The following is a 15136-nucleotide window of genomic DNA, read 5'->3' as shown; positions in this document are numbered from 1 at the left end:
ATTATTATACTTATCTTCAGATATATCTTGTACCTCTGTTATGGAATCACTTTGATCTTTTTTTGTAACACTGTATTGTTCTGTTTTTCTTGGAATAAAATCACTCACTCATGAAGTGAACTTTGTTTTTCATTCCCTCGGCCCTCGACAGTGTTTTCCAAAATATCAAAATTTCCATCTTGTTAACTTTTATAGCAGCATCATGATTACTGGCTTTAATGTGAGAAGTTTGAAATTAATGAAAAACTGTTACCATGGTAACAGTTTGTTAATGAACCTGCATGACTAGTGAAGTGTTGATGTTAGGAGCTCAGTTGCATGGCATGTCAAAGCATCATGGTTGGACTTGTACATACGCTATGCAGAAGAAGTGAAGGACCTTCTGATTTTTTCATATTACTACAGTTAATCCGTCAAAATAGTAAAATGAAGAATCGGGGCGTGACAGATTAACTATAGTACCATGAAAGTATCGTGTGGTCCTTAACTTCTTTTGTGTAGTATATAAATTTCTTGTGTCTTGTGCTAAAGTTACCCCACACCTATTTTTGTAATGTTTAGATTTATATAGACCTCTTCAAGTTTCCCCCTTTTTGGCAGCACATTCAAACGTTTTCACATGCTGTACCACTTGCAGTGGGGCGTGGCCACTCCCCTGGTCAACTCTCATCCTTTGAACTGCAGAAGGCATGGTCAAGGTGGCCCATTTGGAACATATTTGTAACCTAAATATAAAATGAAATGGAGTCTTCCTCTACCAGATCAGTTTTGAAAAAAGTCACAAACTGGAGACAAAAATATTTACTGGCCTTGAAATTATTTACTTAGCATGACTGGTGGGAACCTTTTCAAGGGGAGTTCTTTCTCTTTCCAGATGTTATATCTGATATCTATAATCAGTATGAGAATAACCTTGGTGATCTACAGTGTAACGATCTATTATCGTGGGTTCGAATCCAGGTTCGCCCTGATTTTTTTTTCTAGGTTTGTCAGCGCGGTACACATGCTTGTAGGTTTCACCAAAGTGGTAAACGTCTGAGACGCGCATCACTTTGGGTTTTCCTCCAACAAGAAGCTGACACGCCCTGATGTAGCTGTTCAAAGCGACATTAAACCCAACTCACTCACTCAGTAATAAGTTTCCCTTTCCCTGCCAGAAGCTTCACCTCAGTGTAGCCAATATCCACCCTTGTCACGTAAGGGAGTTGGAACTATTTTTTTAATAGTGTTTGGTCAAATGATCAGTAATTTGGATTACAATTTCGGTTTTAATCTATTTTAATACAAGATTGATGTCGACATCAGATGTGTATGTTATCTCTGATAATCATGTTGACGAGTTCATTTTGAGTCACTTAGGTATAAGCTGATGTCAAACCTCGGCCCTGCTGTAATTCAATGTAATTATTAGATGAGTGAGTTCTTGAGTCCTCTGGGGCAGTCAGGGTAGCCTAGTGGTTAAAGCGTTCGCACGTCACGCCGAAGACCCAGGTTTGATTCTTGACATGGGTACAGTGTGTGAAGCCCATTTCTGATGTCCCCTGCCGAGATATTGCTGGAATATTGCTAAAAGCGGCTTAAAACCTCACTCACTCACTCACTCACTCACTCACTCACTCTTGAGTCCTCTACCATGATATGAGTAGAATTTAGCTAAAAGTGGTGTTTCACCATTCACACATTCACTAACTGCTTCAATGATATGGTAATGATGCTGACATCAGACCTGAGCCAGATTTGCTCACTCGGAAGCACCAACTTTGGTCAAGGGGAGATAATTCTGGATATGGATGTTGCCCTGGACCATGAGAAGGAGTGAATGGATATACAATAGTCAGCAATTTCACACATACAACTGCAACTTCAGTCACTGGTCTGATGCCCAGGTCTATCAACATGTCTTTCAGTCTAACAAGCTTAGCTATTAGTGATAGTTATGAAAAGACTCAACCTATATTGGAAAAGACGCCCAAGAAATGTTGGACTAGTGCCTAGTCTTAGCGCTGACACCAGCAGGATAAGCAGATCCACCAATAGAGTAAGCACACACAACCTGGGTAAGAAAATCCACCAATAGAGTAAGCACACTCAAGCAGGGTAAAAAAATCCACCAAAAGAGTAAGCACATACAAGCAGGGTAAGAAAACCCACCAGAAAGGTAAGCACACACAAGCAGGGTAAGAAAACCCACCAATAGAGTAAGCACACACAAGCAGGGTAAGAAAACCCTCCAGAAAGGTAAGCACACACAAGCAGGGTAAGAAAACCCACCAAAAGGGTAAGTACACACAAGCAGGGTAAGAAAACCAACCAGAAAGGTAAGCACACACAAGCAGGGTAAGAAAACCCACCAATAGAGTAAGCACACACAAGCTGGATAAGAAAATCCACCAATAGAGTAAGCACACACAGGCAGGGTAAGCAGATCCACCAGATTGGTAAGCACACACAGGCAGGGTAAGCAGATCCACAAGAAAGGGTAAGCACACACAGGCAGGGTAAGCAGATCTATCAGAAGGGTAAGCACACACAGGCAGGGTAAGCAGATCCATCAGAATGGTAAGCACACACAGGCAGGGTAAGCAGATCCACCAGAAGGGTAAGCACACACAAGCAGGGTAAGCAGATCTATCAGAGGGTTTAGTACACACAGGCAGGGAAGGCAGATCCATCAGAATGGTAAGCACACACAGGCAGGGTAAGCAAATCCACCAGAAGGGTAAACATTCACAGGCAGGGTAAGCAGATCCACAAGAAGGGTAAACACTCACAGGCAGTGTAAGCAGATCTATCAGAAGGGTGAACACACACAAGCAGGGTAAGCAGATCCATCAGAAGGGTAAGCACACACAAGCAGGGAAGGCAGATCCACCAGATTGGTAAGCACACACAAGCAGGGAAGGCAGATCCACCAGATTGGTAAGCACACACAAGCAGGGAAGGCAGATCCACCAGATTGGTAAGCACACACAAGCAGGGTAAGCAGATCCACCAGATTGGTAAGCACACACAAGCAGGGTAAGCAGATCCACCAGATTGGTAAGCACACAAAAGCAGGGAAGGCAGATCCATCAGAAGGGTAAGCACACACAAGCAGGGAAGGCAGATCCATCAGAAGGGTTAGCGCACATGAAGGGTGAGGAAATCCACCAGATCATGCAGGGGGAGAAACTAACAGTTTTAGTCAGTTAGTCCTTATGATGATAGCATATAGCAAAACCCTTAAAAAGGGCAAATTTCTAGTAGTCCTTAAGATACCTTAACTATTGGGCAGTTTGGATATGGATTCTGTTTTGATTGGATACGCAATTTTGATTGGACTATGCATAGACTCATTAGTCCAGCCAAAATTGAATGCTATTATTCCACACTAGTTCTGCAAGGGCAGAAACTGAACTTTTATAGTCAGTTAACTCCCTTGCCTCAGGTAGGTTAAGGATAGGCTTGTGGTTAATGCTTTTCTGGTCTTAATGTAATTTGCACAAGGAACTGATTAGTAATAAGGATAAATACAGTCCTTTGTAACAATTATGGATTTGATAAATTTGTAACCTGATTGTAGGAGATCCTACAGTGAGGGTGGAGATATTGTTCTGTGTTTACTCTGTCATCATCTGGGGCGGTCGGGTAGCCTAGTGGTTAAAGCGTTCACTCGTCACGCTGAAGATGACAGTTATGATGAGTACAGTGTGTAAAACCAGTTCTTGAGTCCTCTGGGGCGGTCGGGTAGCCTAGTGGTTAAAGCGTTCACTCGTCACGCCGAAGACTCTGATTCGATTCCCCACATGGGTACCATGTGTGAAGCCTATTTCTACTGTCACCTGCCATGATATTGCGAAAAGAGGCGTAAAGCCATTCTCACTCATTAACTCATTAAAAAAGGAACTTCCTTACTCAATACTTTACCCAGGACTGTGAATTGCATTGCAATCTGACAGCAAATATTTAAGTGGGATTTGAAACCTGAAAATCCTTTGGACGTACCAATGCATGTGAATCCTTTGCTTAAAATATGAAATACACTTTTCTGAGTGTGAAATATTGAAAAACTTAACATTTGGCATGGTAACCATGGTAACTTGAATATTATATTCATTATGTATTTTATTACATGTACTAATATTTATGAACAACTTCGGTTGACTTTACTCTTGTCTCCGAACCAGGCAGTTCGTCAGCCATGGCAACAAGGAGACATATCATTCGAAACATCACTAGACAGTTATGGGAGTACAAGGACAATGGGTGATGATAGGACGAGATGGTGACTGTTAACCTTGTAGCGCCTCCTAGGCACCCTGCGTTGTATATTCCTCAGGGAGCTGAGGAGGACAAATCGTGTGCACACTGGTCTATTGCCCTGGGTGATAATATTGCAAAGCTTTGAGCTTTGCATATGGAGTTATGCGCTTCGCAGATAGACTATTATTATGGTTGTTGTTATTGTTACAGATAAATATAATAACCAGTAGCTTTTGAATGTACGATGTTGATAAATATCATGGGTTGTCAGATTTAACAGGTTGCATTGAGTTTTTAATTCATCCAACTTTTAATTTTTAGAAACAATCTGCAAGTACGTGATGTGTATCTCTGAAGCATGCTGATTATCTTCCTCCCTGGTTTCTATAGATGATTGCCACAGCACTTCAAGAATTCTTTTTCTTTTTCAGATGATAAATTAAAGGCTTTAGCTCAGATGAATAAACAATTTAACGACAAGGTGAGTACTTTACCTTTGGAATATATTGAAACTCTAGTGCATGTCTTTTTTTATTTTTAAGTTGATTAATTCATTGAGCAAAGACAAAGTTTAGCTTGGTTGCTGTTTCCAACAATTATGACCCGTGAAAATCTGGGGTAGAAAAGGTCTTCAGCAACCCATGCTTGCCTTAAAAGGCGACTGTGCTTCTCATAAGAGGCGACTAACGGGATCGGGTGGTCAGGCTCCCTGATGTGGTTGATGTATGTCATTGTATCCCAATTCCTTGGATCGATGCCCCTGATATAAATCAATTATTTACAGTCCGTCGTCATATGGCTGAAATATTTTCTGAGTGCGGCATTAGACAACAAAGAAACAAATCCAACAATGAAATGGCTTGACTGAAGCTGAATGAGATGTAGGGCTTAAGATCAGCACAGTTTCTATCAAGCAATATATTTATTCATGATAACAGGGGAACATGGGTGTCTAAGGCGCATGGAATTCGCTCATCAGGGTTGCAACCTTTGGCACATCAGAAACCTATGAATGTGGGTTTGAATCCTGGTTCACCTGATTTCTAGGTTTTTAGGATATGTCAGCACGCTTACCATGCTAGCGGGTTTCACCGAAGTGGTAAACATCTGAGACCCACATTAAGCTGATCCGATGGGATGTAAGTGGAATACTGTTAAAAGTGGTGTTGTACCCAACTCACTCACTCTTCATGTTGCAATTAGGCGTGACAGGGTAGCCTAGTGGGTAAAGTGTTCGCTTGTCACGCTGAAGACCCTAGTTGGATTTCCAACATGGGTGCAATGTGCGAACCCCATTTCTGTCTACCCTGACGTGATAATGCTGGAATATTGCTAAAAGCGGTGTAAAACTCACTCACTCACTCACTCACTCACTCACTCACTCACTCACTCTCCCTTCACGTTGCAGATTAAGACATTGGAGAACAAACTAAATGAACAGTCCAGCAAGCAGAAGGGTGGTGACGACTCTAAAGTGCCTGCTTTGAATGGGCCGGAACTGCAGCTGTACGAAGTGCAGAGTAAGTCTCAGATAGCACAACACCCATCCTCCATATCAGGTCGATAAAAGTTTATTACTCCAAGGAGCTTTGAATTTTCAAAGATGGGAGTTAATATATTTGTTACAAGTCACAAGGGTGAGAGTCTATTTATCACCCAGTGTTCAGTTTGTACTCAAATAATCAGTGTGATGAGTACAGCTGACCAGTCTTTATGGCAGACAGATGAGTGATGACATGTGATCGTCACATCATGGTATCCAATGACATCACAATGGTCAGCAAAGCATTGTGATGTAAATCTTCCTATTGATATCCCCCAGGAGATATCAGTTGATCTCACCCAAGCGATATCTTCCTTGGAAGCCAATTTGGGATGATAAATAGCTTCTAAATTAATGCTGAAAGAGATATGAATCTGCTCAAAGGGAGATAATTGTCTCTAAATTGAAACACATGCTTCTTTTATAGAACATTTTTCTGTGTTTATGACACAAATTGTTGATATGAATCTGCTTGAAAGGAATTAATTATGTCCTGAATTGAAGCATTTGCCTCTTGCTTGGACATGTTACAGTGTCTGTGTTTACTTGGTGTTGACATTGCTACCAGTGTTTAGTTTAATGGTTGTCTGTTTTGTTTCAGGGGAATCTAGTAGACAAATCCATGAATATAAGTTCAAGCTGCAGAAAGCAGATCAAGACCTTGCTAATTTAGAAGGATCTGTAAGTATATGGCCATGTTCTACATGATTTGTAAACTACTGATTATAATTGGTCAGAGGTTTCAAATCGCAATAACCACCTCTGACTGAAATGGCTGATTTGACAACTGCACTGTCAGCTAATATTTCTAAAGAAGTAATACTTCTTTAATCGTTGGCATTTTTGAGATAATTATGTACAAGAATAGGTTACAACATGTGGAACTGTGGTTACTACAGTAATCAAGGGGGCACGGGAGGCCTAGTCGTCTAAGGCGCCGCACAATTCACTGTGCAGATTTCCGTCCCTTGGGCATGCCAGAAACCTATGACCGTGGGTTCGAATCCCAGTTCGCCCCGATTATGTTTTTAGGTTTGTCAGCACCATACCCGTGCTTGTGGGTTTCACCGAAGTGGTAAACGGCCGAGACCTGCACCACTTTGGGCTTTCCTCCCACATCAAGCTGACACGCCGCAATATGACTGGAATACTGTTGAAAGCAGCGTTAAACCCATCTCACTCACTCACTACAGTATTCAAAGTAAGTATGGTAATGCCATGGGGCAGGAAACAAGGTAAATCTCGTCTAAAAGTGTATTGATATTGGACTTAATCCTCATGCATGTATTTAATGTCTACATTTTCATCAGTGTCCTATCGGGATGAGACTGCTTTTGGAGATTCTGGAGAAGACTTCCCAAGTTTGTTTTACATCGCTCTCAGCAATATCCCAGCTATATGACAGCGGTTGATAAATCATCAAGTCTGGACCAGATAATCCTGTGAATGAGATCATGAGCATCGATCTACGCAATAGCGATACAGTGACATGCATCGACCAAGTCTGAGAGTCTGACCACCCGATGCTGTTAGTCGCCTCTTACGACAAGCATGGGCTGCTGAAGTGATCTTGTTCATGAACTGGCCAATTAGCATCAGGTTGTAATGATGTGTGACCTCGCTGATTGTGTGTCATGGACTGGTTCTTAGGCCTCAACTACTAATTGGCCAAGGCTTTGGTATTCACAGGAAACTGTGATATAACAGCATTCATTGACTTGATCCGTTTTTCAGGGACAACTAGAAAGGTGCTTTTCATCACATGTAGGTGATAGTTGAAGGTATTCAGGTGACTTCTCCCTCACTGTTCATTGTCTTTAACTGTCCTTGACCTTGTCGTGACAGGTTAACCGCCTGGAGTCTCAGGTCAAACGCTACAAGTCTGATGCTGAGCGAGCAGAAGGGATGGAGGATGAATTGAAGGGGGAGAAGAGGAGACTGATGAGAGAGGTAGGTCAAAGTCAAGGATGTTTCGGCTAGGTTAATATTGTAGGTCAAGGTTAACTAGTTCAAGAATGTTTAGGCTAGGATAATATTGTAAGTCAAGGTTAACTAGTTCAAGAATGTTTAGGCTAGGATAATATTGTAGGTCAAGATTGTGTTACTATGTTAAGGTCTTCGAGGTCCAACCTGTGTCCTTATTACAGCTTTGTTGTCCACGTGATAGGTCACTTGGTCTCCAGGGAACTCAGACATGTTTACAGGCCTCACTTACAAAATGTTGCACTATACTTTCTCCTATATAACAAATTTTGTACCATTTTAAGCTATTTAGAGAACTTACAGTTGCTAATTTTTTAAGAAATCTTAAGTGTTATTTACTAACACCGTTGGGCTAGTGGTAGAAGTGTTTGCTTGACATGGTGGAGACCGGGTTTTATTGTCCTCAGACAATCAGAAAGCTGGCATACCAACATTAAAAATGTCGATAGTGGCGTAAGTCTCACTCACTCCCATCTGAATACAAAAAACAGTTTGATTGATGTGGCATTCTGCTTTTTCTGTTTCAGTTACGTGAAGCCCAAAACCAAATAGAAGAGCTGACTAATCAGAATAAGCATTTAAACAAAAGAATGGAGAAGATAAAACAGACTCGCAGTGCGTTAGGTGTGCAGTGAGAGAGAGGTGGGAGGGGCCGAGTGGGGCCGGACACTGAACACATGTGCGTGGTCCACACACTCCCTGTAGCTGAAGGTACAGACCCTAAACTTCCAGTGCTTTCCGTCATGGTTTTACCCGGAGACATTGGAGACATTGTGTGATCGTCCGAAATCTTCGGAGGAATTTTACAGTTGTGGTCGTGTGGTGATGTTTTATTGACTGCACGGAACAGATTTTTTTTCAACATTTTCACTTTTTGGGCTCTGTTATAATGGCCCGAGTGTGCTAAAGCACAAAACTGCTTCTTTCAATTTTATCCTGCCTTTACGTGAAAATGCAGAAGACTAGATTTTATTGTTGTCAGCTGCTGAATGGATGCTGCAAACCACATCCCAATTGAAAACCAACCTTTGTCCGATGTTTGCCTGTATATGGATGCCTAGTTAGGAGCTAAGTGAGAGGGGCTTTCTCAAGAGGGTTTTTGTGAATTCTCTTTATGGTACATTTCCTTGAACTGAGGGAAATATGTTTGATTATTTCCAATTTCGTTACTTTTTGTTTCCATGTATGTTCTTGAAAATGAATGTGCAACCTCCAAGAGGCCTCTCCACAGCACTGGCATGAGAAGGGCCTGTCGGCCATTTTGAAGACTTTCAGGGGAGACAATTGGTGTCATGTCATGTATTTACACGGAACATGGTAAGAATGGTGTGTTTAAGCTATTGCTGATTTCATTGAGTGTTCTATCTGAGAGGTTTCAATTGTTTTGGAATCAAGGTTAGTTTGAAAGTAGATAGTCATGTTTAAACAAGACATCAGTGACTTAATATAAACCACAAAGATCGTGCAATAATTTGTTTCCTCATAACACTGATGCTTTCCATGATACACAGGATTCATTTCATAGCATGCAGAATTAACGATTCATTAACAACCTGGGCCTACAATGCCTAACATAGGAGGAGTGAACCTTTAATGATAGTTTCTCCTAATGCTGTGTGGTATTACCAGGATGTTGGTATATTGAGGTTCATGATTTCCATAACACGTATCACAATATCATGTTTTGATGCTCGGTAGATCGGGTGATTTCAAATAGCGATTTTATCATGTGTTTATTGTAATACACCTACCAAATACATGTACCTACGAAATGTTTCTGTAATTCCAAAATGCAAGTTCGTATTCGCGAGTTCTTCTGTGGCAGTGGTGTAACACCAAGTCATGACTATCCCGGAGCGTGCATCCTTGGGTATTTATTAAATGAGTAAACATTATGCTGTTGCATCTTGTTTTGTTCATTTATGAACTTCAAATCCTGCATTGCTGTTTTAAATTGCTTCTGAATTCAAAATTTTGAATTATACAAAATATTGTGATACGTATCGCAATAAGGCCTTGTGCATTGTAAAATATTGGGATACAGTTTAAACATCCAATACCCATTCCTAGTTTCTCCTGATATACACCATTGTATCATATCTACAAACATTGTAAGTCGAGGAAATTCGTTTTGTTGACTAATAATCAAACAGTTATGATTCTGACTCTTTTGTTCTATAGCTTTCATCGAGTTCTGTATTGAGGCTAAACCGTGACAGCATTAAAATGAAACCAGATTCTCACTTCAACCTAGAATAGCTCATCACTGAGCTTGTGTTCTGAGGGGGTTCCCTCATAAATGGAGGAATATCTTTTCATGCTATGGTGTTTGAAATAAAGAGTATTTCAGAAAACTATTGAAATATATACATTGTTAACTTTATTAGAAATAGCACAGGAATATTAGTCTGAGCCAGTTCATCTAACCTTGGACTTTCAGTATCATCATATTCATAAATATAATTGGAAGTATATTTTCCAAAATTGTTTAGTTCTATCCCTATAGTTCGGCTACCGTTACATTTAACCGTTTTCCCTTCCATAACGGATTGAACCTTGAAGAAAGAATTGTCTTTAGAACCACCATGTTAGAGAGTAGATGTTTGCTACTTTAATGTTTTGAGATGACCCCCCAACATGGCTGCCTGACCCTTCTCTTACCCAGTATCCACCTGTGCTTCCAGACCGGAGTGTTACCTATATTGTAGATATGAGATCATGTTGACAAATTGTGTCTGCTTAGCAGCCATATTTACTTATTCCATTTTCTTAATTTCTTAAATTTTAAATGAATTCAAGAGCATGGCAGTTCTTGCTTTGTCAAATTAAATTTGTTGTGTGATTCTTTCAAACTGTGAAAATGTACATTTGGTGATCATTTGATCCAACATTCCACAGTCCCACAGTTTGGGAACTCTTTCCCAACATGGCTGGGAAAACAATAGGAGTTATCTCCCTTGACACTAGAGACGCATGTAGCCAGATTTCAGATGGTTTGATCTGAATATAGTTTGACTCTCATCTCCTTATGTAAATATGAGCAGGCATCGTAGTTTGATGTTTTGGAACAAACTAATTCCACATTAGACTCAACATTTGTTTATTCGTCATTCAGAGATTCATCTAGACCTCCCCAGGGGCAGATTTTGTGGACCCACATCTGCTGCAAATGTCAGTAATACTTCCCGAATTGGAATAAGAATTTTGATATCAATGCTACTATACTGATGACTAATGTTATGTCTTGGTAGAAGTTACATGTACATCACTGATGACTGGGCCAATAGAGAGGAAATACCTTTAGCGAAAAATACCTCCAACTTTATCAAATGGAAAATAATGACTAAAAGAGAATCCCCAGTTTTATTCAAAATATAAAATTAATTCCAAATTAATTTTCCAGCCATGGGCACTTGGTTTGGTATCGTAAATGAATCTGTCATTCTTTGTGCCCCTAGATACAGGCAATAGGTGGAGAAAGGGCTACCCTATATCCTACCAGGGGATTTCATTGAGGAGACATTGAGCTGAATCACAGTCGCCTGAGAAGTGTACCCGACATCTTTTTTCACTATCTATAGGGGTAAACATATTGTATTGAGTGACTGAATTTTTTGTCTATATAGATTGTCTAATTCAGAGGAATGTTTCAGAAAGTCTAATCTTGCATTGACCAGTATCCTCGTTCTTATGACATGGTCAACAATCCGAAGAATTATTTCTAGTAACTTTGCTGGGATATTGCTTAAAGCGGCGTAAAACCATACTCACTCACTCACTCACTCACTCACTCACTGGTTTCTGCTTACATGTGTCTCAATCCTTACGTGTTATCAGACCAAACAGAAATTCTACACATTGCATCAGGAAAGATATGAATTATTTGACCAAAGACCCAAAATATTGAGAAATATCATGAAACTGTGTCATGCGATTTAGTAGTAGATTATTCCTTGAAACAACATGTTGATTTGACTGCATATGGATTCCAAATGTTGCATTGTGCTTGAAGTTAGATGGAGATGCTGCTTTGTAGCATTCTGTCGTCAATTATGCTATTTATTCTGAGGAGAGAATTATATGCTTGTTGAGATTACTAAGTTAGGCCCTGGTGTTCATACAGCTAGGGTGGTCGAACCACATATCAAAGTGCTTTTTATTCTGCATATGGTCCAATATAACTTTGTATTTCTGTGTATGAAAAATATGATTAATAAATTATTATAATAACAACATGTAATCATGTTTATGAAAGAAAAAATTTCTGTTATTCCCGATGATGTGAAGTAGTTGCAGAAAGATTCATATTGGCTATCTCTTATAATCAGGCTCGGATGTTTAACACTTTCTATTAAATCATTTACATCATTGAAGTAGAAGATAATATTTTACTCAGAGGCTTATAAGTTAAAAAGATGTGTTTTGTGTACAGAGCCTTGATACGAAAAAAAAAATTTACTTACAGTATTCACAAAACAGAATATACTGAGTATGATTTTTTCAATCAAAATATTTGTAAACTTTGTTCATTATTTTGAGGATAGTATTTTGTTTTTCTCTTACTCTTCCTGTGATGAGCCTGGAGTTAAATCAATAATCAAGTCAGTAAGTTGGAGATCATGTTTATTGACATCTTCCCGAGGCAAGAGAGTTAACTGACTATAAAAGTCCAGTTCCCTCCCCTGCCGAACTAGGCTGGTATTACGGAGTTACACTTTGGCTGGACAAATGAGTCTATGCATAGTCGTGCAACTTTTCGTGCAGGTTTCCGTCAATTGCAGGATTTGCAAAGCATTTGCACCGCCAACTAGTCAACAGATATTTTCCAAATCTTTTCATGCTTTTAATCAAGATGCTCACATGTTTTGATGCATTTTGCGATGTAAGACCCGTTTTATCACAATACAGATATTGATAATCGGTCAGATCATCCTGACCCGGGCACCACCATTTTGTGTGAAGCAAATGCAAGTGATGCTAGAGGTGGAATTTGATTGGTCCATAGGAGAGGCTTAGAAGGGACATAACTAGTAATAGACACTGGTGGCGCTACAATCGAGCCCAGTAATTCCAGCCTAGTCTGGCAAGGGTGGAAACTGTACTTTTACAGTCAGTTAACTCTTTTCCCTGGGGAAGATAGTTTATTGAGTAAGCACAGGTAGACTTAACTGTAAGTAACGTCTATAAGAAGCGCTCAACTCATTCCCGAGGTAATCAAACTATTCCTGTAACTGTATCGACTTACAGCATCGGTCAAATGGTGGATGCTCTCTGTCGATCAAGTGAGCTGAATGAGCCGGGCTAGTCTAAATACATCATTGTGAGATTTTGTCAGGATTTTAGAAGATGAATTTAATCTACCATTTGACTTGTTCAGCGCAGTTGGTTCTCATGCTTTGACTTTGTGTGGGATTATGTACCCTTGTCCTTGTAGGGTGAATAAGCTCATTGATGTACAGCACTTGACATTTGTAACATAAAACAATAAGAACCACTACAACGCATATTGTTGCCTCCCTTAGACATGCTAGGATCTGCCGAATTCTTGGTGTGTCAGGCCCATGCCCTTGTAACCTGCATCACCTAGTGCTCTGATCTAACATGACACTGACACACACTGAAAGGAGTGAAAAATCGTTCAAGCAGGGTAAACCTCACTCACTCACTCACTCACACGGATATTATCAGAGCCTGAGAACCAACAGTCTTCTTTTCGCCTTGAAGATCCTATTCCAACCTCTACCTTGTTATTTGTGGAGTGCCCATGTCCATTCACCATTGAACATCTGGATTGTGAACCAAGCCTACTGATTGTCCTAGCTGATAAGACTGGCCTCTTTTTCAAATGAAGATTTTCTCCACTGTAAAGTGTCCCAGCCCACTAATGTACAGTGAAATTGTAAACTCCAACTCCTTTGACTTGTCATGATTGTGTGACCTGTCTGACCTGTCATTCCTTTCATTCTGGTATTGAGACTCTGCTAGTTAGCCCGGAACTTCAGAAAACGGTTATTATGGCCCTGGTTTTTTTTAAGTTTTCAGGATTTTGCTTTCCAGTAACTCTGTCCCCACAAAAAGGCAAATTGATTGTTTTTTCTCGAGATATTGAAGACATGGGGAACAACAAAATAAATATTATTTTGGGAAAGGCCACAATGTGACAATTGTTTTTGAAGTCTGAAGATTTTGATATGTATCCATGGCAGATTTAAATTTCTCTTAAACTGACTGAAGACAAATAATGAGATATTTTGATGTAAAATAGACTTGTATGTACAAATTATTAATTTGGTGTGGCCTGATTGGGTACAGCAGCATTTAGCTTTGACCGGGCATTCTTGTGTGCCCATGCCAGGCTTTATTGCCTGCTGTAGTCCTTTCAGATAGCCATGTCAAATGTATTACCAAACGGGCTTTAACACTTGATCCCTCACTCGCATGAATAAAAATCTTCATTTGGAAACGTGTGAGAATGTGGACAGGTGTTCCTGTTGATCCACATGATTATAACATTGTGTATACATCTGGTTTGTTTTGTTACGATTGTAGAAAGGTTTGGCTAGGATTAACCGTTGTATTGATCCTACTAACTAGATTATAACACCCTGCTGTTTGATTGACCTGTGTGTACACCAGCCACTTGTTACATGGTCTGGTCAAATGTTTGACAAGTTGTGGCATGACCAGGTTCTGTGTTTGACATTAATAAATGAAGTATGATCAAATGTTTGACAATTTGTGTCATGAATTGTTGTGAATGTTTGACAAACTATGTCATGCACAATTCTGAATGTAAAATTGTTTGATAATTGTAACAAGTATGATCATTTGTATGACAAATTGTGTCATTTCCAGGTCCAAAATGTTTGACAGTATTAACTATTGAATGATAAATTGTTTGACAAGGAGTGTGACAAAGTATGATAGGCAATAACTCAGATATTTATGTAATGTTTGAGGGTGCTGAAACGTTTGATGGAATATGACATGGAGACATAGTTTGCAGTTTGTTTGAGTAAGTAGAACTAATGAATAGTCAAAATTGTCTAAGATGTGAGAGAAACATTGTTTTAAATGATTAGATGACACCCTATTTGAATTTTCTTTTAATTTAATGGCTTACTGTTAAGCAGGATGCAGAGCCATATCATTCTAATGTCAAGCATTTGTTTGAATTCTTGAAACCTGTTTGAAATAAGGACAATAGGGGGGGTGTCTAGTTGACTAAAACAGTATTTGTAGCTTGGGATCACGTAAATATGTAACATAGGGTTATGACAAGGCCAAGAAGGTTCAGGCCCTGGCAAAGTTTTCTCCATATCCTTGTGCATTATATCATTCAATGAAGTATCTAACTATGAAACTTTT

At 39.7% G+C, this 15136-nt stretch overlaps 1 protein-coding gene across 1 annotated transcript; it reads left to right on the top strand.

Moving 5' to 3' along the window:
* The first annotated feature begins 4261 nt into the window (after window positions 1–4261).
* On the top strand, window positions 4262–8403 carry LOC139470441 (leucine-rich repeat flightless-interacting protein 2-like). The gene is made up of 7 exons (XM_071252849.1): window positions 4262–4364; window positions 4674–4723; window positions 5651–5762; window positions 6387–6466; window positions 7096–7146; window positions 7631–7735; window positions 8296–8403. Exons 1-7 carry the CDS (start codon window positions 4262–4264, stop codon window positions 8401–8403), a joined length of 609 nt encoding a protein of 202 aa, XP_071108950.1.
* Window positions 8404–15136: the final 6733 nt, after the last annotated feature.

The sequence above is a fragment of the Haliotis cracherodii genome, unplaced genomic scaffold (genome assembly GCF_022045235.1).
Source record: "Haliotis cracherodii isolate W230 unplaced genomic scaffold, xgHalCrac1.p SCAF_20, whole genome shotgun sequence".
Classification (NCBI taxonomy): Eukaryota; Metazoa; Mollusca; class Gastropoda; order Lepetellida; family Haliotidae; genus Haliotis; species Haliotis cracherodii.
This window is presented reverse-complemented; position numbering and strand designations above follow the sequence as displayed.

Excerpts from the sequence above, each read along its gene's own strand:
- LOC139470441 (XM_071252849.1), top strand. The coding sequence starts at position 4,262 with ATGGTGACTGTTAACCTTGTAGCGCCTCCTAGGCACCCTGCGTTGTAT. Across the intron at positions 5,763-6,386 it reads GCAGCTGTACGAAGTGCAGA|GGGAATCTAGTAGACAAATC; the intron begins GTAAGTCTCAGA and ends GTTTTGTTTCAG. Across the intron at positions 6,467-7,095 it reads TTGCTAATTTAGAAGGATCT|TGTCCTATCGGGATGAGACT; the intron begins GTAAGTATATGG and ends CATTTTCATCAG.